This window comes from Somniosus microcephalus, chromosome 3, assembly GCF_052327205.1.
Source record: "Somniosus microcephalus isolate GS21.2 chromosome 3, FLI_Smic_1.0, whole genome shotgun sequence".
NCBI lineage: Eukaryota > Metazoa > Chordata > Chondrichthyes > Squaliformes > Somniosidae > Somniosus > Somniosus microcephalus.
Window position 1 is genome coordinate 277710126 of NC_140989.1, and position 25912 is coordinate 277736037.

General features: G+C 42.3%; 1 protein-coding gene and 1 long non-coding RNA gene across 2 annotated transcripts in view; one reads left to right on the forward strand and one right to left on the reverse strand.

Moving 5' to 3' along the window:
• Positions 1-25912, forward strand: part of lamc1 (laminin, gamma 1) — a 292326-nt gene that overhangs the window by 243453 nt on the left and 22961 nt on the right. Inside the window, exons 14-20 of the mRNA XM_085982601.1 lie at positions 12485-12730; positions 13417-13570; positions 17369-17511; positions 17631-17809; positions 19790-19946; positions 21530-21735; positions 25602-25681. Coding sequence (XP_085838727.1) covers positions 12485-12730; positions 13417-13570; positions 17369-17511; positions 17631-17809; positions 19790-19946; positions 21530-21735; positions 25602-25681 — 1165 coding nt within the window. The remainder of the gene's footprint in view (positions 1-12484; positions 12731-13416; positions 13571-17368; positions 17512-17630; positions 17810-19789; positions 19947-21529; positions 21736-25601; positions 25682-25912) is intronic.
• Positions 14113-25912, reverse strand: part of LOC147121988 (uncharacterized) — a 44773-nt gene continuing 32973 nt past the window's right edge. The window contains exon 3 of the long non-coding RNA XR_015077659.1: positions 14113-14471. This is a non-coding gene — a long non-coding RNA (uncharacterized LOC147121988). The remainder of the gene's footprint in view (positions 14472-25912) is intronic.

The following is a 25912-nucleotide window of genomic DNA, read 5'->3' on the forward strand; positions in this document are numbered from 1 at the left end:
TCCTGTAGCATCTCTTCCCTGTGTACTGTGCTATCTTCATGACCAAAGAATTAGGGAACCCTGGGAACCAGACCTAGGCTGTCTGTTAAGGGAGAAGATGTGACAAGCTAAGGAGATAGATCCTCAAGACCATCATCTGCAACAAAATGCATATAGGTCACTTCAGGATAGTACGGCACACACTTTAGAGCAACCTGCTTACATATATTCTGATCATTTCCCTATATTTAGCCATTCTAAATGGCAATCCAGAAGACCAATAGGGCAATGACCAGTCTTGACGCAGTCAACATGCTTGCGCAATGCTTACTAATAATTGTAAGCATAGCAACATAGAAGATAGGAGCAGGAGTCGGCCATTTGGCCCCTCGAGCCTGCTCCGCCATTCATTGAGATCATGGCTGATCATCCAAATTCAGTACCCTGTCCCTGCTTTCTCCCCATATCCCTTGATCCCCTTAGCCTTAAGAAATATATCCAACTCCTTCTTGAATATATTTAATGAATTGGCCTCAACTGTCTTCTGTGGTAGAGAATTCCACAGGTTCACCACGCTCTGGGTGAAGAAATTCCTCCTCATCTCAGTCCTAAATGGCTTACCCCTTATCCTTAGACTGTGACCCCTGGTTCTGGACTCCCCCGCCATCGGGAACAGCCTTCCTGAATCTAGTCTGTCTAGTCCTGTTAGAATTTTATAAGTTTCAATGAGATCTCCTCTCATTCTTCTAAACTCTAGCGAATATAAGCCTAATCAACCCAATCTCCCCTCATACGTCATTCCTGCCACCCCAGATATCAGTCTGGTGAATCTTCGCTGCACTCCCTCCATGGCAAGAACATCCTTCCTCAGATAAGGCGACCAAAACTGCACGCAATACTCAAGGTGTGGTCTCACCAAGGCGCTGTACAACTGCAGCAAGACATCCTTGCTCCTGTACTCGAATCCTCTCGCTATGAAGGCCAGCATACCATTTTCCTTCTCAACCGCCTGCTGCACCTGCATGCTTACCTTCAGCGACTGGTGCACAAGGACACCCAGGTCTCGTTGCACTTCCCCTTTTCCCAATCTATTGCCGTTCAGATAATCTGCCTTCCTGTTTTTGCCACCAAAGTGGATAACCTCATATTTATCCACATTATACTGCATCTGCCCAATCGCCCAACCTGTCCAAATCGTACTGGAGTTTCTCTGCATCCTCCTCACAGCACACACGCCCACCCAGCTTTGTGTCGTCTGCAAACTTGGAAATATTACATCTAGTTCCCTCGTCTAGGTCATTAATATATATTGTGAATAACTGGGGTCCTAGCACCGATCCCTGCGGTACCCCACTAGTCACTGCCTTCCACTCGGAAAAAGACCCATTTATTCCAACTCTTTGCCAACCAGTTTTCTATCCAAGTCAGTACCTTACCCCCAATCCCATGTGCTTTAACTTTGCATGCTCGTCTCTTATGTGGGACCTTATCGAAAGCCTTCTGAAAGTCCAAATACACCACATCCACTGGTTCTCCCTTATCTATTCTACCAGTTACATCCTCAAAAAATTCCAGTAGATTAGTCAAGCAAGTAGATTTGTAAATCAATGTTGACTTTGTCCGATCCTGTCACTGTTTTCCAAGTGCTCTGCTATTACATCTTTTATAATGGACTCTAGCATTTTCTCCACTACTGATGTCAGGCTTACTGGTCTATAATTCCCTGTTTTTTCTCTACCACCTTTTTTAAATAGTGGGGTTACATTAGCTACCCTCCAATCCATGGGAACTGTTCCAGAGTCTATAGAATTTTGGAAGATGACCAGCAATGCATCTACTATTTCTAGGGCCACTTCCTTAAGTACCCTAGGATGTAGATTGTCAGGCCCTAGGGATTTATCGGCCTTCAATCCCGTCAATTTCCCTAACACCATTTCCCTACAAATACTGATTTCATTCAGTTCCTCCCTCTCATTAGACCCTCTGTTCCCCGACATCTCTGGGAGTTTATTTGTGTCCTCCTTTGTGAAGACAGAACCAAAGTATGTATTTAATTGGTCTGCCATGTCTTTGTTCTCCATTATAAATTCCCCTGATTCTGACTGCAAGGGACCTACGCTTGACTTCACCAATCTTTTTCTCTTCACATATCTGTAGAAGCTTTTACAGTCAGTTTTTATGTTCCCTGCAAGCTTACTCTCATACTCTATTCTCCCCCTCTTAATTAATCCCTTTGTCCTCCTTTGCTGAATACTAAACTGCTCCCAATCCTCAGGTTTGCTGCTTTTTTCTGGCCAATTTTATGTCCTCTCCTTGGGTCTTATGCTATCCCTAATTTCCCTTGTTAGGCAATGTTGAGTCACCTTTTTTGTTTTATTTTTATGCCGAACAGGGATGAACAAATTCTGTAGTTCATCCATGAGATCTTTAAATGTTTGCCATTGCCTATTCACCGTCAACCCTTTAAGTAACATTCCCTAATCCATCCTAGCCAACTCGCGCCTCATACCATCATAGTTTCCTTTACTTAAATTCAGTACCCAAGTCTCTGAATCAACTACTTCACTCTCCATCTTAATGAAGAATTCGATCATATTATGATCGCTCCTCCCCAAGGGGCCTCGCACAACAAGATTGCTAATTAATCCATTCTCATTACATAATACCCAGTCTAAGCTGGCCTGATCTCTAGTTGGTTCCTTGACATATTGGTCCAGGAAACCATCCCGTATACACTCTAGGAATTCCTCTTCCACAGTATTGTTACTAATTTGGTTAGACCAATCTATTTGTAGATTAAAGTCACCCATGATAACTGCTGTGCCCTTATTGCACGCATCACTAATTTCCCATTTAATGCCATCTCCAACCTTAGCATTACTGTTTGGGGGTCTGTATACAACTCCCAGTAACGTTTTCTATCCCTTGGTATTTCTCAGCTCTACCCATACAGATTCCACATCATCAGAGCTAATATCCTTCCTTACTATTGTGTTAATCTCCTCTTTAACCAGCAATGCTACTCCACCACCTTTTCCTTTTTGCCTGTCCTTCCTGAATATTGAATACCCCTGGATGTTGAATTCCCAGCCTTGGTCACCCTGGAGCCATGCCTCCGTAATCCCAATTATATCATATCCGTTTACATCTATTTGCGCAGCTAATTCACCCACCTTATCTGAGGAAGGATGTTCTTGCCATGGAGGGAGTGCAGCAAAGATTCACCAGACTGATACCTGAGATAGCAAGAATGACGTATGAGGAGAGACTGGGTCGATTGGGCTTATACTCGCTGGAGTTTAGAAGAATGAGAGGGAATCTCATTGAAACTTATAAAATTCTAACAGGACTAGACAGACTAGATGCAGGAAGGATGTTCCCAATGGCGGGGGAGTCCAGAACCAGGGGTCACAGTCTAAAGATAAGGGGTAAGCCATTTAGGACAGAGATGAGGAGGAATTTCTTCACCCAGAGAGTGGTGAACCTGTGGAATTCTCTACCACAGAAGGCAGTTGAGGCCAATTCATTAAATATATTCAAGAAGGAGTTAGATATATTTCTTAAGGCTAAAGGGATCGAGGGATATGGGGAGAAGGCAGGGACAGGGTACTGAGTTTGGATGATCAGCCATGATCTCATTGAATGGCGGAGCAGGCTCGAGGGGCCGAATGGCCTACTCCTGCTCCTATCTTCTATTTTTCTATGAATGCTCCTCTCATTAAGACACAAAGCCTTCAGGCTTGTTTTTTTTAACACTTAGACCTTTTAGAATTATTGCTTACTGCGGCCATGTTTGATTTACACCCTTGATTTCTCTCACTTCCACTTTTGCTTTTCTCCTTCCTGTCTTTTGCTTCTATCCTTGCTTCCCTTTCCTCTGTCTCCCTGCACAGGTTCCCAACCCCCTGCCATTTTAGTTTAAACCCTCCCCAACAGCACTAGCAAACATTCCCCCTAGGACATCGGTCCCGGTCCTGCCCAAGTGCAAACTGTCCAGTTTGTACTGGTCCCACCTCCCCTAGAACTGGTTCCAATGTCCCAGGAATTTGAATCCCTTCCCCTTGCACCATTCTTCTAGCCACGTATTCATCTGAAATATCTTTCTATTTCTACTCTGACTAGCCCGTGGCACTGGTAGCAATCCTGAGATTACTACCGTTTGAGGTCCTATTTTTTTAATTTACCTCCTAACTCCCTATATTCAGCTTTTAGGACCTCATCCCTTTTTTCACCTCTATCATTGGTACCTATATGCACCACGACAACTGGATGTTCACCCTCCCCCTCCAGAATGCCCTGCAGCCGCTCCAAGACATCCTTGACCCTTGCACCAGGGAGGCAACATACCATCCTGGAGTCTCGTTTGCGGCCGCAGAAACGTCTATCTATTCCCCTTACAATAGAATCCCCTATCACTATAGCTCTCCCGTTCTTTTTCCTCCCGTCCCGTGCAGCAGAACCACCCATGGTGCCAGTAATTTGGTTGCTGTTGCCTTCCCCCCATAAGCCATCCTCCCCAACAATATCCAAAGCGGTATATCTGTTTGAGAGGGGGATGGCCACAGGGGACCCCTGCGCCTACTACTCTGCCTGGCGGTCACCCATTTCCTTCCTGCCTGCTCAGCCTTTACCTGCGATGTGACCAACTGATTAAATGTGATATCCACAACGTCCTCAGCATCGCGAATGCTCCAGCATGTATCCATTCGCAGCCCCAGCGCCGCAATGCGATCTGCCAGTAGCTGCAGTTGGATACACTTCCCACACACATGGTCATCAGAAGGTGCATTTCTCTCTCCACCCACTCCCGAACCTTCCTTGAGTAGTGCAGTTCTCCCCATAGTAAACGTGTGGCTGAAGCATGTGCGACATATACCAATTAGAACAGGTGATGTTTGGTATCACTTGGAATGGTGAAATACCAAAATACTTGTTTTTGGAGTCTCGCCATAGCATAACAAACCACTGATAATGAAGGGCAATGACCCCATCCAACATGATCAGTAGTTTGTAGACTTTTCTCTTTTCACTGGGTCCTCGGGTCTAACCAATCCCCAGAAACCAAGACCAAACAAGTTGTCTCAATCCCCTGACCTGCATTACTCAGTGCCAAGAACAGTCATGTTAAGAAATGTCTATGTACCAAGTCACCTTTCCACAAGTACCATGCTATCAAAATATACAATGATAAAATATGATGATATATGCTTCAACTGTACAATTACTTCAAAAAATGTGTATTTTAAGAATTGAATTAAAAAAGAAAAAAATTGTAAGGCCTGCGTGAAATCTTTGAAGAGCTGTTCAGGGATAAAACTTTGCAGTGGCCTGGTCTTCAAATATTCATGGAAAATGCCTGTAGTATTGATTTGTTTAAATTCTCAATGTGCATTGGTTGATCTCCCAATTTGGAGTCAACAACTTCAATGTTTTGAGTCCAAGTGCTGACCTCAATCATCCATTATAATTGGAGCCATAGAACAGGTTATATACGGATCACGTTTTAATGTGTTTCAGTGTAACTGAGAGAAGCAGCATCATATTTTAGTCGAGCCAGTTATGACAAAAAATTACTCTTGTTTGATTTACTTTCTGGAATTCGTATTGAGTTTCTCGCTTAATATGAAAACCACTTGCTTGCACCCAGTTTTCTTTTCTTTCCCACCTTCTCTGAAGGCATTGGGGGTAATCTTAACCCTTCCATGATGGGGAGGGGGGGGGTTAAATTGTTGATGTGAAACCTGACCCGAACTCGCCATGAAAGCGCCTACTTCCAGTTTTATCGTGGCTGGTTTGGCTGCATGCGAGTAACCTACTCTGGAGAGGCGGGCCTGTAATTATAATGTTCAAATGAGGCTCATTGACAGAGATTTTGGCAGCAATTTGAAATTGACGCCTCCTGCACGGGTTTCCCGGGGTTCTGGAAACTCTGCATTAAAACGGAGGCGAGATTGAATGGCACTTAATGGGGGTGGTTAAAGGTCAGTAGTCCCGATATGAATAAAGGCTCAGTGCTCACAGCTGCTTTCTCAGTTCCCTCTGGGGAAACTGTTTGGTGAGAGTACTTGTTGAGAGATTATTTGTACAGCTTAGAGGTGTTAACACAGCAAACATCAGGATGGGTGCACAACGGCTGCTTTTGATTGGACTTCAGTTGAGGAAGACCATCAGAAGCAGCAAAGGTGAGTTGTGGAGGGAGCTGCAGGTACCCAGTAGAGAGGAGTGCAACAGAAGGGTCGAGGTCGCAGGAGACACTACCTGTGTAACCAGGTGTACAGACAGAGGCTCAGCTTCCTTCACCTCTGAGGAGCAGTGTTTCCAAAGGCTGAGATTGTCATGTAAGGTGGTCGCAGGCTCCAAGAAGACGACCTGATGGCTATGCATTGCCAGTCGCTGTGAAAGTCACCACTGCCCTCAATTTGTTTGCCTCTGGTTCATTCCAGGGCACTACTGGAGACATATTGAGGGGGTCTCAGTTGGCTGCACATAAATGCATACGGCAGGTGGATGGATTCTTTGAGTTGGGAGTTATATAAACGTCCCCTGTGATGACAATAGCCAGAATGAGCAGGCACTTAGACTTGTGTCTCTGGCTAGCTTTCACAGGTGCAGGGTGCCATTAGTTGCACATGCGTGGCAATCGAGCACCACCAGATCAACCAGGAGCATTAGTCAACCACAGGGAATTCATTCCATTAATGTTCAGCTAGGGTGCAACTACAAGAAAAAGTTCATGCAGGTCTGTGCCAGATTCTCTGAGAGCTGTCATGATGCTTTCATTCTGTAGAAGTCCAACATCCCCGAACTGTTCGTACCTGGAATGGAACCAGCCTTGAGCAATGTTCCCTGTAATTTTGTTTGGCCCACGCAGCCCCTTTAAGGGGTTGCACGGGCCATTCAAAATACCATGCCTGCACGGTTTTTACATTGAAAAGCCAGCCGCGCAGGTTCCCTGGAGCGCTGCACGGCCGCACAGCTTGCAGGCAACATTGGCCTCGAGTGGTGGTTGGTGGGCGACAAAGGATACCCACTTCAAACCTGGCTGATGCTACCGCTGAGAAACCCCACTGATAAACACCAGGAACACTAACGGCAGCCACATAACAACCAGCTGTGTCATCGAGTAAACCATCAGCATGCTCAAGAAGCGCTTCAGCTGCCTGGGCAGGTCTGGAGGTGCCCTTCAGTATTTGCCAGCGAGGGACTCTAGGGTAATAGTGGTATGCTGTATTCTGCACAACATAGCGCAGCAGCGAGAACTAGAGATGGAGGAGGAACGAGCCGCTTAGCACTCTTCATCTGATGATTCCAGTGGAGAGAACGGAGGTGGGGTACCTATGCCAGACCCACTGCTCGGAATACCAGGTATATCCTAATAATAGCTCGATGGTTCAGTTAGTCTCTCGGACTTAACAAAGTAGCTATCAAGTCCCCTGTCCCCTTCCCCCCCCCCCCCCCCCCCCACTGACACAAAGCAGTCCTGTAAGTAACCATCCACACATTGCACATGGACTAATTGGTCTCATGTCATCACTAAGCAACTAAAAACCCGAGTTGCCACTTGGTGGGAAAGTGGTGCAAATTAATAAAGTTTGTGTAAATAAATAAATGAAACATCATAACACAACATTTTCATAAACACCCACGTGCATACCCTTGAACTACAAAGCTTTTATTTTCCTTTCCCTACTGCTCCAACATGGTGCAACCCCTGTGGCTTCAGCAGAGGTAGAGGCAGGCTGCTTTGATCCCTGCTCTGACTTCTGATATGATCTTTAGGTCATTAAACCACTTCCTGCACTGGATCCAGGTACAGGGCAATTCTCCTGCTGCTGACCACCTCAGCCACCTGTAACCACACCATCTTGGTCACAGCAACAGCTTTCTTCTTGTTGCTTGGGAAGATTATAACCTTTCTGGTCCTTGCTGCACCCAGCAGTACATCAAGTGACAAGTCATTGAAGCGGGGCTCAGCCTTTGACTGTCCTCTCTCTAGCAATGTTCCCTTTAAGCTGTGCGGCCGCGCAGCCAGCTTTTAACTTGAAAACACTGCACATGTGCGAACATTTGGGCTGCGCAGCCCAAAAAAAAACTACAGGGAACTTTGCTCCAAATTCCATCTTTGCAATGGCCCTTTAAATGGTCGAAATGAAATTGCGTCATGCGAGTATGCATCACGCCCCTCGCACATTAGAGACATGAAACCCAGAAGTAAAATGAAAATGAGGTATCCTTGTTGAAATCTGACACTTCCACGCGTTTCATTCCCGCCATCACCCCCCCCCCCCCCCCCCCCCCCAAGCTCAGCATTGATATCGGGCCCATTGACTCTGCTTTGGGGTGTGGTTTCATGAGCAGCCGGCGCCCCCAAGTGCCCATTATTTAGCTGCTAGCCTTGATGATGAGAGCAAATAATAGAAATGACAACAGAGAAGGTCATAGACTTAGGTAGCAGTGGGGGAATTAAAAAACAGAATGTGTCAGGAAGGGACAGAAGGTATGGAGTAAAAAGTAAAGTACTAAAAAGGGAAAAAACAGGAACTAAGTGTTACAAAACATATTTGAAAGTTCTTTATCTGAATGCACGTAGCATTCGTAACAAAATGAATGAGTTAACGGCACAAATAACGACATATGGGTATGATCTTGTGGCCATTACAGAAACATGGCTGCAGGGTGACCATGACTGGGAATTAAACATACCAGGTTATTTAACAATCAGGAAGGACAGGCAGGAAGGGAGAGGAGGTGGGGTGGCTATGTTAATAAAGGAAGGAATCACTATAATACAGAGAAATGATATTGGGTCAAAGGAGCAGGATAGTGAAACAGTTTGGGTGGAGGTAAGGAATAATAAGGGGAAAAAAACACTAGTGGGTGTAGTCTATAGGCCTCCGAACAGTTGCAACTCTGTTGGACGGAGTATTAATCAGGAAATAGTTGAGGCTTGTAATAAGGGAACAGCTATAATTATGGGGGATTTTAATTATCATATTAACTGGACAAATCAAATTGGGCAGAGCAGCCTTGAGGAAGAGTTCATTGAGTGTATTAGGGATGGGTTTCTTGAGCAGTATGTAACTGAACCGACCAGGGGGCAAGCAACCTTAGATTTGGTCCTGTGTAATGAGACAGGATTAATTAAAAATGTCCTAGTAAAGGATCCCCTTGGAATGAGTGACCATAACATGGTTGAGTTCCATATTCAATTAGAGGGTGAGAAGGTTGGATCTCAAACAAGCGTGCTGAGCTTGAATAAAGGAGACTATGAAGGTATGAGAGCGGAATTAATTAGAGTGGACTGGGAAAATAGATTAAAGGGTAAGACGGTACATGACCAGTGGTGTACATTTAAGGAGTTATTTTACAACTTCCAAAAAAAATATATTCCACTGAGGAAAAAAGGGTGTAAAAGAAAAAATAGCCATCCGTGGCTAAGTAAAGTAATTAAGGATAGTATCCGACTAAAAACAAGGGCATATAAGGTAGCCAAATCTAGTGGGAGGATGGAAGATTGGGAAGTCTTTAAAAGACAGCAAAAAATAACAAAAAGATTGATTAAGAAAGGGAAGATAGATTATGAAAGTAAATTAGCAAAAAATATAAAAACAGACAGTAAAAGTTTCTATAGTTATATAAAAAGAAAAAGGGTGGCTAAAGTAAATGTTGGTCCCTTAGAGGATGAGACCGGGAAATTAATGGTGGGAAACATGGAGATGGCAAAAACACTGAACAATTATTTTGTATCAGTCTTTACAGTAGAGGACACTAAGAATATCCCAACACTGGACAAACAGGGGGCTCTAGGGGGGGAGGAACTAAATACGATTAAAATCACTAAGGAAGTGGTACTTGGTAAAATAATGGGACTCAAGGCGGATAAATCCCCTGGACCTGATGGCTTGCATCCCAGGGTCTTGAGGGAAGTAGCGGTAGGGATTGTGGATGCATTGGTAATAATTTTCCAAAACTCACTGGACTCAGCAAAGGTCCCAGCAGATTGGAAAACTGCTAATGTAACACCCTTATTTAAAAAGGGTAGTAGGCAGAAGGCTGGAAACTATAGACCTGTTAGCCTAACATCTGTGGTTGGTAAAATGTTAGAGTCCATTATTAAGGAGACAGTAACAGGACATTTGGATAAACATAATTTAATAGGGCAAACTCAGCATGGTTTCATGAAGGGGAAGTCATGTTTAACAAATTTGCTTGAGTTTTTTGAGGAAGTAACATACAGGGTGGATAAAGGGGAACCAGTGGACGTAGTGTATTTAGACTTCCAAAAGGCATTTGACAAGGTGCCACACAAAAGATTATTGCTCAAGATAAAAAATCACGGGATTGGGGGTAATATTCTGGCGTGGGTGGAGGATTGGCTCTCTAACAGAAAGCAGAGAGTTGGGATAAATGGTTCGTTCTCAGATTGGCAACCAGTAACTAGTGGTGTTCCGCAGGGGTCAGTGCTGGGTCCCCAACTCTTTACAATCTATATTAACGATTTGGAGGAGGGGACCGAGTGTAACATATCAAAGTTTGCAGATGATACAAAGATGGGAGGGAAAGTAGTGAGTGAGGAGGACATAAAAAACCTGCAAAGGGACATAGACAGGCTGGGTAAGTGGGCAGAGATTTGGCAGATGGAATACAATACTGGAAAGTGTGAGGTTATGCACTTTGGCAGGAAAAATCATAGAGCAAGTTATTATCTTAATGGCAAGAAACTGGAAAGTACTGTAGTACAAAGGGATCTGGGGGTCCTGGTGCACGAAACTCAAAAAGTTAGTATGCAGGTGCAGCAAGTGATTAAGAAGGCCAATGGAATGTTGGCTTTTATTGCTAGGGGGTTGGAATATAAAAACAGGGAGGTATTGCTGCAGTTGTACAAGGTATTGGTGAGGCCGCACCTGGAATACTGCATACAGTTTTGGTGTCCATACTTAAGAAAAGACATACTTGCTCTCGAGTCAGTACAAAGAAGGTTCACTCGGTTAATCCCGGGGATGAGGGGGTGGTCATATGAGGAGAGGTTGAGTAGATTGGGACTCTACTCATTGGAGTTCAGAAGAATGAGAGGCGATCTTATTGAAACATATAAGATTGTGAAGGGGCTTGATCGGGTGGATGCGGTGAGGATGTTCCCAATGATGGGTGAAACTAGAACTAGGGGGCATAATCTTAAAATAAGGGGCTGCTCATTCAAAACTGAGATGAGGAGAAACTTCTTCACTCAGAGGGTGGTAGGTTTGTGGAATTTGCTGCCCCAGAAAGCTGTGGAAGCTACATCATTAAATAAATTTAAAACAGAAATAGATAGTTTCCTAGAAGTAAAGGGTTACGGGGAGCGGGCAGGAAATTGGACATGAGTCTGGGTTCGGAATGGTCATGGCCCTGTGGGTAGTGGAGCGGGCCCAGGGGCCGTGTAGCCTTGTTCTGCTCCTACTGTGTTCTAATTCTGTTAGATTTCAGGAGATGGTTTTATTCCTGTTCCTGGCTGGGGTGGAGATCGCCTTTACAGAAGGTAAGTACTGTAGAAAATATAGGGACAGAGTGATCTCCTGGAAGAATTTCGATCGCCTAGATGGGTCGGAGAGGAATTTCCCAGATTTTTTTCTCCCAAATTGGCCATTGGGTCTTTATCTGGTTTTTCGCCTCTCCCGGGAGATCACATGGGTTCGGGTGGATGCAGAGTGATAGAAGATTTGAGGTTAGGATCAGATCAGCCATGATCTTATTGAATGGTGGAGCAGGCTCGAGGGGCCGATTGGCCTACTCCTGCTCCTATTTCTTATGTTCTTATGTTCTTATGGTCAACAGGGCATTAGATCATGAACTGGCATCGCGACTGAGCCTGACCCAGTCCTCGCTCAGCAGGGGTGCCTTGAGAGTGATCAGGAGTGGGATGCATGCTTGGTGTTTTCCCTCCCTGGACCAGGGGTGCTGAATTTCAGTGGGCAATTGGAATAACCGCTCCTGCAGATCTTTCACAGAAAAAAACTGTAATCTTCCAAAAAGAGAGAATTGCACAGATTTTCAAACTCTGTTTAATGCAAAGCTTTAGCAAAAATGAGCATTGACCTCAGTTGCAGAAGTTTGTAAGTATTACAAAGCCACTTGGCTGAAGCGATTTATGTATGGTTACCTCCTGATATCATGAATTAGCCTACTTAACTGCTCACCAAAAATAATCGCACTCTGTCTAAAATGCTTTCCTTTAGATTAGGTTTCTTCTTTTGTTGTTTGACTAGAGTCCTAAAGTGGAGCACCACTAATTGAGTACACAATTTGGTAAGTTGTTGCACTCCAGCCAGGAGTAAGTGTTAATTATCAGTGTACAATGATACCTTTACTCTTTGGTATAATCGTTTGTTGAGTCACCCCCATCAGTATTGTAACTTTGAGAATTTTGCTCAGAAACCCAGGAATACCCATTTTAATGAATGTAGATTTGTCCATTTTAATAAACTTGGTGTATCTATTGTAATAAATTTTCTTTCACTTCAATCAGGTAAAAGGTGTGAGCTGTGTGATGATGGGTACTATGGTGACCCATTAGGAGAAGAGGGGCCCGTGAGACCATGCAAGCCTTGTCACTGCAGTGACAACATTGATCCGAATGCTGTAGGGAACTGTAATCGGCTGACAGGAGAGTGTTTAAAGTGCATCTACAACACTGATGGATTCTACTGTGACAGATGTAAAGATGGATTTTATGGAAACGCATTAAACCCAATTCCATCAGAAAAATGCAACGGTGAGTCTCGCATTTGACTTTGCTTCCATTAACTGTTTCTAAAATAATTTACTTTTTTTTTAAAGGGTATATTAGCAATAACTTCAATGAAATTTGATGTGTTTCAAATTTTCCTATCTCTGGAAGAAAGGGACGTTTTACTACCTTAAAGACGCAATATAAATGCAAATTGTTGTGTTGGAGAAAAACTGTTAAATTTCCCCATTCTTCTGATGAGCCCTGCCCCCTCCCACTTCTTCAGCTGGATACCTGGGGCATTCTCCACAATTGCCTTCAGTGCCAACTTATGATTGACTGACAGGAATCACTTGGCTGGGCAATAGTTTTCTTTCAACCCAACAAAAAAACCTTAGTATTCCAGTGTTTCCCTGATGCTTATCTTTTGTTTGGGGCAGGGGGATTTACTGATGTTACAAGAAGTGTGACTGAGATAAAACCCCTTCCTGATGTCTTTCATTGGGTTTTTATGGGCAGGGTATTTCTAGGCAGAAATCATACAAATAATTCCCAGCGAGTGAGAGACCTAGGAGTAGGTGCCTTGCCTGCATTCTTTACTAGGAATAACATGAGAAAATCTAAAAATGATCTTCCTTGCTCTTCTGCCCAGCCTACCAATCTTCTCCACCTCTGCACCCAAGAACTCTTTCTTCAAACTAAAGATATAATGCACTTCTTTTCTTTTGCAGCTTGTAACTGTTCTCCTTATGGCACTGTGGATCAGCAAAGGAACTGCAACCAGGTCACTGGTCTATGCGAGTGCTTAATTCATGTCGTAGGCAGGGACTGTAGCCAGTGTGAGCCGGGCTTCTACAATCTTCTCAGTGGCCAGGGCTGTCAAAGGTAAGTCAAGTAGAGGAATTTGCAGTGTGTCCTTCTCAGCTGATTCCTTACCAGCTGCCTTCTATGTGCTTGTATAATCTAGATTATTGGAGACCAATAGCTGATGGCACATTGTGTTGGAATACCAATACACTCTGGCATGGGGTGGCAGGATATTGTCCAAGAACTTCCCATGTTGCTGTGGAAAACACTGAGCAGAGGCCTTGCATCACCCTATTCTTAAAAAAGGGTGGTAGAATGAATAGTCAACATGCAGTGCTCCAGCACTTCCGAAGAGCGACATGGCCTTCCGGTTGACAGTGATTGAACTAAAATGCTGCATATTCTTGGCTAAAGTGCAGTTATGAGTGTAATGGTTTTCTGTCTGCAGCCATCAGTTAATTCATTTCACTGATAAATCAAGGGAACAAGCCACTCTTGACCACCATGATTGAGTGAAGGGGCCTTGCTGCTTTGTGAGACCAAAAGAGAGGGAAACCCGTCTGTAAAATGACGTTAAGATTGTAAATTCCAGAGTTAGACTTTAGACATCTAGCGCCCGTCTAACTGTTTTGCATAAATACATTGTATTTAATTTGTTTACCAAATACACAGTGGAATAAAGTTGTAGCAAGGACAGATGCTTCACAAAATTGACACTTTTAGTATAGCAATGAAGCAGGTTTTCTCTGTTTCTCTATATGGGGCTGTGGGAAGATACATACATACATAATTGCAGGATATGATTTACATTGAAGGCCACTGGTTTCCTGTGAAGGCCACTGGTTTCCTGTGAAAACTAACAATCAGGGGAAGTGTTTCAGCCATCTGAAAGCTACTGGCGTCTCTCGACCTGTCACTGACTGCTGCTGTCATTTCTCCTGATCTGTTGTTGCTCTGTCCCCTTCTATCCATGCAAATCCTGTATAGTGAAAAATCAATCAATCATTCAGTAATGCCAGCAATACTGTGAACAGAATAATATTTAATAAAATTGCGAGTGGCAATACAAGAAAGATGTCTGCAAGCTACAGGCATAAAAGATGGCAGTCTGCACAAAGGAAAGAATGGCTGTGTGAGGGACGAAGAACAAGGGAATGCAGGCAATACAAGGGAGAAACAGTATACTTTTTTGTTTCCCAAAAAGGGGGACGCAAGTGTGAGTGGATAGCACATTTTTCTACTTTGAGCAACCAGTGTCAAGATCTATAATTCCCAGGTTGAATGTAAAGTTCCCTCCACATAACATTCCTTCATTTTTACCTCATAGAAATAAGAGCTCCAGTTTTGTTGTCCTGCTTGAATTCTTGGCTTGGTGACAGCTGTGCAGCAGAGATTGGAGGGAGGCTAACATTCAGCATCAGAGACGGGGTTTTGTTTTGTTACAAATCAGTAAATTGACTGCAGTTTGATGCACTGATTTGGAACAGCTGTAGATTCTGAAGAACAAACGTGTGATTGCAGCAGCTTAAAGACAACTCTGCACTCCACACATCATTCTGTGCCAATCTTACTAGTGCACTGTATGAAGAAACTATAAAATAGGTGTTTGGTAAGCTGATACACATGCTAATGGCCTGATTGGCATAACAATGTGGGTTCAGGAATATTAAGAAAAGTGATTTTCTTTCATAAAGTAAGAATTGATGCTGTTTAATTAAAGGTTTCACGCTGAGGCCATTAACCCATAATTGACATAGCTCAATCTTTGAAAAGTCCTGTAAAATGGCTGCTATTCAAAACAGACAATATTGGCCCGGATTTTGTGTTAAGAATAACAGTGAGGTTATCAGCGCTCACCGTTATTATGGAGTAAATTGAACAGCAACTTCCGGAGTCCCCACGTGCAGTAAAACGCAGAAATCCATAAGTTGCTATCTGATTTGTTCTGCTCCTCCACAAGCTGCGCTACACTGCTACCTCGCCGAGAGACTTGGCATTGAAATCCATGTAAGGGCATGAAGTTGCTGTACTTACCCACTAAACGCTCCAGAAAAAGTTAGGGCTGGTGCATTCAAGTGTAAGTGAATTTTTAACCACGTGATAAGTGTTAATTACTGCCAAACAACCTCTCTGGCACTGAAAATGAAATTTTACAAGTGTGGAGTCTAATTCCTTCAGAATTTAATTATTGGAGATTTTATTTTATTTTTTTTAAATGTTTTTAATTCTTTCTCACTACTCTCTCAATCCCATCTTTCCCTCATTTTATTTTGTTTTCTGTACATGATTTTATAATGAATGAAATATTCTAATTTGTACTTCCTGGTTTAGACTGCTGGCTCAGTGAGGATTCTTCAATCTGATTGGTTGAAGAGTGTCACTGTTGCATGCCCTGCTCACACAGGTCCCTATAGAGGGCGCCGCGCTGGATCAGACACCTGATGACAGCTAGTTGCTGGTCAAAAGCCCGCAGAATCTCTGGGCAGCTATAAGCGTAGTGAACGGCGAGTGCCGTTCCTTCGTTGCTGACCACACAATCCGGGCCAATAAATTCCACTAAGCCATTACTGTAAATGAAAAAAATTGTTCGAACTCTGCAATAGTAAACTTTGCAACACTCATTTCAGAGGAGGAGTAAAGTAGGACTCGGTCTATAATTCCTAAAACACCAGTTTAAAAATCCTGAACATGGATTTTGACTTGGTCACTGTATCCAATATTTTGTTTATATCCCACTAGCAGGTTGACCTAGTAACTCGTTTATGACTGTCACTGGTGAGTTTTGTTTAACGGCTTGTGAGATAATCCTATTCTACAACTCTTCATTATGTATTCTACTTGTACCTCAGATTGAATACAAGTATTAATTTTAACTATTCGAAATAGTGATGAGATTGCAGAGTGCGTCTAACATCACTGCAAAATATGTTTCTCCCACTCACCGGCGATACCTAGTCTTAAGTATGCTATTGACTCCAAGACATGAAAAATATTTGACTTCTGGCATAATGTGTTTACTATGGGCTGTAATTTGCGGCCCCTACGATGCGTACGAGGTGTGCAAGGGCATGCGCTAAAACCCGGAACTTGCGATCTATCAAGAATCTTCTTGACGGATCATTTGCATCCCTGAGGAAAAGGGTATTCGCGGGCGGAGAGTTGGGCTATTAGCTCAAATTCTGCCCAGCGAATGCCCGTGAAATTCTTACGCCTGGTAAAAGCTGGTGTAAGGCCCACTTTTACCAGCGTAACAGTTTTAAAAAAACAAAAATAAAATTTTATCAATAATTTATACATTTAAAAACCTGTGAAATAAATTTATTTTTAGCCCCTTTAAAACATGTCAATTTATTTTTCAAAAAATTAAATTTTTGTTTTAAATAATTAATTAAATCCCATTTTAAATATGCTATGGTTTTAAAAAATGTATTTGAAGTGTAGATGTGTTTTTTTGGGGCATTCCCATTCATACTTTTGGGGTTTCCGTAGATAAGGAATCCCCAAAAGCATGAATGGGGATTCCCTTCTTTCATTGGTTGGACCGGCCAACGTGATCCCAGGGGTGCCTGCGCCCCTGGGATATGTTGGCCTCTACCCACGGGTACCCGGAGAGGCCCAGGCCCGCATGTCTCCGGACCACCAGGTACGCGGGCATTTTATTTGCGGATTGGCGGCATTTCCCCGCGGAAAGCCTCTGACTGCAAATTCAGGGCTATTAATTTCTACATAAACTGTACCCGACCCTTTTTATAGTATATGATGGTACCTGGATAGTTAGTTAATCTTTTAATCTTACGGTCCAGTAGTTAACATTATTCTTCACAGTACAACATGAAGTGCTTCATTGATTTTAATTCACTGATTGTTTGCACCCAGGTGTGACTGTAACCCCATTGGTTCTGTTAATGGCCAGTGCGATACCCAAAATGGACAATGTGAATGTCAACCTGGTGTTGTTGGTCGGCAGTGTGACACATGTGAACCGTATCACTTTGGATTTGGCCAGGATGGATGCAAACGTAAGCAAAGCAATTAAAAAAATTAAAAAAACTTTTACTTTTAAAATTTAAAAAAAATTATTTCATCAATTTCTTTTTAAAAAAAAAAAAGGGCATAAGTGATGTTTCTATTTCTGCAGCCTGTGACTGTGACCGTGAAGGCTCTCAATCCCTACAATGCAAGGAAGATGGAAAGTGTGACTGTAAGGAAGGGTTTGTGGGTACACATTGTGACCAGTGTGAAGAAAACTATTTCTACAACCGGACAAGACCTGGCTGCCAGGAGTGTCCTACTTGTTACAGGCTGGTAAAAGATAAGGTAGGAGTCTCATTTCTGCATTTGGTAGTTATATTATTGTACACGATAGTTCATGTGATCTAGTGCCCCTTGAAAATCATTACACTAGAGGCTGCCTCAAGTTGTCGTCTTTTTTTCAGTCTCCCCTACCAGATCATTAGCTGCCATTTGAAAATCTAACTAGGAATTTGGAGTAAACAGTCCGGGCTGGTGGTTCTTGGGTTTATGTTTAACTTTCTTTCTTTTTACCTGGGTTTAACTCCAGCCCTGTCTACCTGGTTGAAGCACACCTCTCTTGGCCTATATGAAATGAGTTTTGGCTCCCTAGTGTGCCCACAACACACACACACTCGCCCCTAAATTGGTTCTCACTCAGTGAAACCACTGGACATTGAAGAATCAGAAGTTGGTGCGCTTCTGATGCTGGGGCTACTTGAAAGTGAGGGTCTGTGAATGTTGGCTGAGGGTAAGATCAGGCTCACTGGTAAACCTCCCATCTAATAGGTCTAATAGCTTTGCAGCATTTAACCTCTTAGCTTACACATGAAGAAATAGCTACTCAAGCAAGATGCCAGATGCCAGCCAGCACCTAGAACCATGAAATGTTACATCCCGTCAGATCTATGCTGGTTGTTTTCTCCACTTGAGCCACCTAGTCCAATTTCATTTACCTGCTTGCTTCCTCTATCCTTTAATATTCCTTTTTTTAAGCATCTATCTAATTTCCTTTCAAAAGAATTTATGCTTCCTGCTTCAACAACAGTTTGTGGCAAATGTCCATATTCTAGCCACACTCTGTTTTATTTCACTTTCTGATCATCTTAAATTTGTGCCATCTTGTTACTATCCTGCCTACCAATGGAAACAATTATTATATACCTTTTATCTTAATCCTTCATCTTTTTAACTCTAGTGAAATAGTCCTGCTTTCTAAAGTCTCTCTTCACAACTGTTGTGCTTCAGCTCTGGTAACATCCCAGTGAATCTGCACTGCACCTCTTCCATGGTTTTATATCCATTCTATAATTGGGTTCCCAAGACTACACAATACTCGCAACTGCAGTCCAACTAAGGTCTTGTACAAATTCCATTTGTTAGGGGGTCATAAATATAAGATAGTCACTAATAAATCCAATAAGGAATTCAAGAGACATTTATTTACCCAGAGTGTGGTTAAAATGTGGAACTTGCTACCACATGGAGTAGTTGAGGAGAATAGCATAGATGCATTTAAGGGGAAGCTGGATAAATACATGAGGGGGAAAAAGGAATAGAAGGATATGTTGATAGGGTGGGAGGAGTCTTGTGTGGAGCATAAACACTGGCATAGACCAGTTGGGCTGAATGGCCTGTTTCTGTGCTGTAAATTCTATGTAATTCCCAATTTGCTGTCGTCAGATTTTGATATTCCCGGAGTTACAAAGTCCAGATAAATGCAGGTGTGGATCTCTACCCCATCATGAGTCAGCATCTTCAGGAAACAGGAGGAATAAAGGCTTTGTCACATGACTGGCTAGTGTGGAAGCAGCCTCCACACTTGAGTTACCACTAATAGAAAGGGAAATAAAGTATTTTAAGTAAATCTAAACTTACTATAAATACAGTAATCTTCACAACTGACTATAGATTATCATTGAATAGCCTCATTAATAAGTATTTCAGTTAATAACAGGAACATTTTAATCCAGGAAAAGGAGTAAAGAGAAGTGAAGAACTGTGTGTTTTTAAAAAAAAAGTAAACTTGTTTTCAGGAATGTAATATTTTTAATCAGTGATTAAATCTTAAATAACAACTTTGAAGCCAAGGGCACGCATGCATTGCTTTTCTTTCTTGCACCAGGATGTACTATATTTGGCTTCAGTTGCCAGAACGAGTTCTAGGGGACATGCTAGTTTATCTTGTTTTGATTGGCTGAGTAATTGTATGTTAGTAAATAAGATTGCTTGAGCTGCAATTGACCTAATCGTTTTCCTGCTGGATATCTTTTATTCTGTGTTCAGGTAAACGAACATAGGCAGAAACTTAAGGACTTGGAAGATCTAATTGCAAACCTTGGGACGAGCCAGGACACAGTGAGTGACAAGGCCTTTGAAGAGAGACTCAAGGAAGCTGAAAGAGCCATTATGGACTTGCTGAGGGATGCTAAAAACATGAGAGGTATGCATTGTAGCTGGCATCTTGGACTTGATGGGAATTGAATGATTCCATATTCCAATTCGCTTTTTGGCACTTGACCTTTATTACAATTTCCTTAATTGAAATCTTTCACACTAGTACCATTTAATTAGAGACTGTAATGCTCATTTTGTTCTTTAAGTAACTTAATAATGAAGAATCTAACCATCCTGAACTCTTGTAAACACCTAAACACAAAGTTAGTCCTGATAAAATAGGTACTGAAATGGCAAATAGGATTTATTGAATTATAAATGAGAGGAATATATCGCATGCAAAAATCTGAGCCATATATAGATCACTATCCAGTATTAAACCCCCCCCCCCCCCCCCCCCCCAACTTTGCTGAACATTGGGTAAGGATAAGATATTGCTCAACTGTATGGTTCTGTTAAATCTCAAAAGTTTAATAACCTTGCTTGTAAAAATTAAGAGTACGCAGGAGACAGAGTTCAGTTAACAGCCAACCTTTCCAGAGAATCTTCTCAACTAAATGCACTCTATTTCCCATAGTGCATTGCACATCACAACTACAGTAAGCTATGTGGGACAATTCAAATACAATGCCAACAAACTAAGAACAGTCACTCTGGCAAAGTACTGAAGGGCTGCTGGCACTCAGAACAATTCGACAGCATGAGGTATTGACTTGATAGGAGAAGGGAAGAAAAAAGTAAAATATTCAGGGGAGTAGGGTAGAGAAGAAAATAAATCACTGTGAAGAAGATTTCTGATTCCTAAAAAAAAATCTTAATTTATTTTATTGGGATGCCATTAATCCCATTTTAATTGGATTGATTTTTTTTAAATTCTATTTCCTGATGAGCCAATTCATTAGAATTTGGTTTCCGTGAGCCCTATATTGCACAGTACATGTGGAATATAGAAAGAAAGCAGCAAAGTGAACCAGGGAAAAACCAACCGTATACAGCTTGGGTGGGCCACAGAAAAGCTTTGCGGGTGGATTTTAATTCCCCGTGGGTTTCCAGAGGGAACCTACAGAAGTCAGTTAGTTTCCTGCCCGCAAGTGGCAATATGATACCACAGCGATTTCAACTGCAGGGCCTCTGAATTGACCGGGTGGGCAGAAAGTGGCTGCCGGCCTTGTGAAAATTGGGCAGCTCATGGCTGCCTATCGGTGTGCAGATGGGAATGGGGAAAGCTGAAATTGGTCAACTGCAAAAATGTTCTATTTGACTGCAGAATTTTCAGCTGGACCTAAAGAAGCTGCAAGGCCATCACTCAAACTTACATTGCGACTTAATTGGTATTCTGTCTTTCCCCCAAACAGGCAGGGCATCCATGACTTTTACTGCTGTTCTATGCGAGAATATCACTCGTGCATTTTCTTTGCTCTGGTTCTGCTATGGAGGATTTGTGATTTACCTCAGATTAACTGGCCTTGCGTTTCCCATAGAGTATGGTGCAATATTTTTTCACTACTCATTTTCCGATTTACCCACCAGCCAATACTAAACTTGCTCATGCGTCTCTGTGAAAATACATACCCATTGTGAAATCTTCCCTAATATGGACATGTAACTTCATTTAACTTCTTTTAACAGATGTAGACAAAAGTCTTATGGACCGTTTGGCTGAAATTAATAACACTCTGTCCACTCAGTGGGGACGTCTGCAAAATATAAAGGATACAGTAGACAACACTGAAGACTTGGCCGAACGATCCAATAATCGTATCCAGGATGCAGAGAAAGTGATCTCAAATGCACGGAGGGAGCTTGAAAAGGCCAAGGAAACCTTGGGCAATGTGGTAGGTATTTCTGTGCAAACTTCATTGAATAACATTCAAAGTGCAAGTTTATAAATGAACTAATGATCAATTCTTGCTTTGCAACAATATCCAGAGTTAAACATTTTATAAGCTATGGTTTAAAACTTTATTTTGACACCCAAATGTTTCCTATCAAGAGGGTCAAAGAAAGCATTCCCATTTGAAAATGAGAGCTTTAACGCTGTAGTTCATTTTTTTTCTTGGCTCCCTTTTACTTTCCAGCTGAATTACAGTAAGGAGATTCTATAATGTTGTATTGAGTAGTTAAAGATGTCCAGTACTTCAATTTTCTTTGGACCGTGGAAGATTCAATTATATAGGTGATCTCAGTCAACTATTTCAGTCGATTATTTTATAACCCAGATGTGACCCTGGGCCTTATGGTGTTTAGCCTGTCATGAAGAAGGATGATTAATTTTATTTTAGATCAGTATGTTGAAGACCCAACTAGGGAACAGGCTATTTTAGATCTAGTATTGCGCAATGAGAAAGGGTTAATTAATAACCTTGTAGTAAAGGGGCCTTTAGGGAAGAGTGACCATAATATGATAGAATTTTATATTGAAATTAGGGTCTTAAAAATCTAAACAAAGCAAACTACGTAGGTATGAGGGGTGAGTTGGCTACGGTAGAATGGGAAACTACATTAAAAGATATGAGGGTAGACAAGCAATGGCTAGCATTTAAAGAATTAATACATAATTTACAACAAATATACATTCCTTTTAAGGCACAAAAACCCCACAGGAAAAGTGGTCCAACCGTGGCTAACTAGAAGTTAAAGACAGTATTAGATAAAAGGAAGAGGCTTATAATGTTGCCAAGAAGAGCAGTAAGCCTGAGGATTGAGAGGATTTTAGAATTTGGCAAAGGAGGACCAAGAAACTGATAAAGAAAGGGAAAATAGAATGAGAGTAAACTAGCGAGACACATATAAACAGACTGTAAAAGCTTCTATAGGTATGTAAAAAGGAAAAGATTAGTGAAAGTAAATGCGGGTCCCTTACAGGCTGAGACAGGACAAATTATAATGGGGTATAAGGAAATGGCAGAGAAATTAAACAAATACTTTGTGTCCGTCTTCACTGAAGAAGACGCAAAAAACCTCCCGAAAATAGTGGAGAACCAAGGCTCTAGCGAGAATGAGGAACTGAAAGAAATTAGTATTAATAAAAAAAAATAGTACTGGTGAAATTAATGGGACTGAAAGCTGATAAATCCCCTGGACCTGGAGGCCTACATCCTAGGGTTTTGAAAGAGGTGGCTATAGAGATAGTGGATGCATTGATTGTCATTTTCCAAAATTCCATAGATTCTAGAATGGTTCCTGCGGATTGGAAGGTAGCAAATGTAACCTCACTATTTAAGAAAGGAGAGAGAGAGAAAACTGGGAACTACAGACCAGTTAGCCTGACATCAGTAGTAGGGAAAATGCTAGAATCTATTATTAAGGACATGGTAACAGGGCACTTAGAAAATAATAATAGGATTGGGCAGAGTCAACACGGATTTATGAAAGGGAAATTGTGTTTGACAAATCTGTTAGAATTTTTTGAGGTTGTAACTAGCAGAATAGATGAGGGGGAACCAGTGGATGTGGTGTATTTGGATTTTCAGAAGGCATTCGATAAGTTGCCACACAAGAGATTATTAATCAACATTAGGGTTCATGGTATTGGGGGTAATATACTAGCATGGATTGAGGATTGGTTAACGGACAGAAAACAGAGAGTAGGAATAAACGGGTCATTTTCGGGTTGGCAGGCTGTAACTAGTGGGGTACCGCAAGGATCAGTGCTTGGGCCTCAGCTATTCACAATCTACATCAATGATTTGGATGAGGGCACCAAATGTAATATATCCAAGTTTGCTGATGATACTAAGCTGGGTGGGAATGTAAGTTGTGAGGAGGTTGCAAGAAAGCTTCAAGGGGACATAGACCGGCTAAGTGAGTGGGCAAGAACATGGCAAATGGAATATAATGTGGAGAAATATGAAGTTATCCACTTTGGTAGGAAAAATAGAAAAGCAGAGTATTTTTTAAATGGTGAGAGATTGGGAAATGTTGGTGATCAGAGGGACCTGTGTGTCCTTGTACACGAATCACAAAGTTAATATGTAGATACAGCAAGCAATTAGGAAAGCAAATGGTATGTTGGCCTTTATTACAAGAGGATTTGAGTACAAGAGTAAAGATGTCTTACTGCAATTATATAGGGCCCTGGTGAGAACACACCTGGAGTATTGTGTATAGTTTTGGTCTCCTTACCTAAGGAAGGATATACTTGCCATAGAGGGAGTGCAACAAAGGTTCACCAGACTGGTTTCTGGGATGGGGGGATTGTCCTAATGAGGAGAGATTGAGTAGACTAGGACTATATTTATACTTTAGAAGAATGAGAGGTGACCTCATTGAAACATTAAAAATTCTTACAGTGCTTGACCGGGTCGATGCAGAGAGGATGTTTCCCCTGGCTGGGGAGCCTAGAACCAGGGGTCACAGTCTCAGAATGGGGTCGGCCATTTAGGACTGAGATGAGGAGAAATTTCTTCAATGAGGGTGGTGAATCTTTGGAATTCTCTACCCCAGAGGGCTGTGGAGGCTCAGTCGTTGAGTATATTCAAGACAGATCGATAGATTTGTGAATATTAAGGGAATCAAGGGATATGGAAATAGTGCAGGAAAGTGGAGATGAGGTAGAAAATCAGCCATGATCTTATTGAATGGCAGAGCAGGCTCGAAGGGCCAAATGGCCTACTCCTGCTCCAATTTCTTATGGTATGTTCTTATTACTGTAGCCCATAAACATGCAACCCAAACAGAATTGTACTGACCTGGGAGTCATTTGATATGAGAAGTACATTGACTCATGATGCTCACGTGCATAACTGCATTTGCCCTTTGAGTCCATGAGTTATGTCTTTCCAATATCCTGATGAATTATGCTTGTCAGTAATGCTGCGCTTTTCCATTCTAGAGGATGAAAAAAGGATCTATCTGGTCTGTATATCTCGGCTCCTCACTGGATAAACTCTTTGGGGAGCTCTGTTTTGGTTGAGGCTCCCCCTTAAATGTAATTTTTGCCTTGCTTGGTCTCCCCATTCTATGCTGCAAATATTGGTGGTCTACCTTCAGACTAAGGTTGTAGCTAGAAAAATATTTTTTGCACATCCATTGTCTTTTATCTCTTTCTCTAACCCCCCCACCCCCCACCCCCCACCAATGGGTTGGAGAATTAGAAGTTTGCTGGTCTAAATGGGCTGTGGGAGCTAAAGTAAATATTATGTACTAACTCTCAATTTTCCAAATAAGAGTTGTGTCCCCCTGAATCGTCCTAAATACTTTTCTGATCTGTTAAGAAAGGTGCTTACTTTGTGTAGGTTGTTAAACTGCACCTGCCCACCTACAGGAGTTAGTAAAGGATCAATTAGCTTCCACTGTTGTCAGCTGGCAGTTAGATAGCAGTTTAATGTGAAGCCAACAGGGTTACTGAAACCACAGGGTCCTAACATCTGACCAATCAGCTGTGCAGCGCAGGTTAATCTGCACATGGGATTGCTGGAAGTGAGCACACATACTGTCTTTAGCATTCTTTCCTTTGGGGGCCATGAGTTGGGTACTCTAGTTACTGCAGATTTAAACTACGATGTAGCACATGCCTGATGATGGCCTCACTCCAGCTATCTTTCAATACCACTTGGAAACCATCTGTTTGGTGTGTGGAAGTCGCCCAGGGAGGGTGAGCAATTTTCTCCTTCCTGTGAGAAAGTGGCTCCATTGCATTTCATAAATTGTGTAGAGAATACTCCTGGATCGTAAATTGATTCTTTTTACTTTTCTACAGTCAATAGCAACGCCAGATTCCAGTGCTGATCCAAATAACATGACACTTCTGGCAGAAGAAGCTCGCAACCTTGCAGAAAGGTAAGCATTTCATTCATAGAATCATAAAAGATAGGAGCAGGAGTAGGCCATTCGGCCCCTCGAGCCTGCTCCGCCATTCAATGAGATCATGGCTGATCATCCAAACTCAGTACCCTGTCCCTGCCTTCTCCCCATATCCCTTGATCCCTTTAGCCTTAAGAAATATATCTAACTCCTTCTTGAATATATTTACTGAATTGGCCTCGACTGCCTTCTGTGGTAGAGAATTCC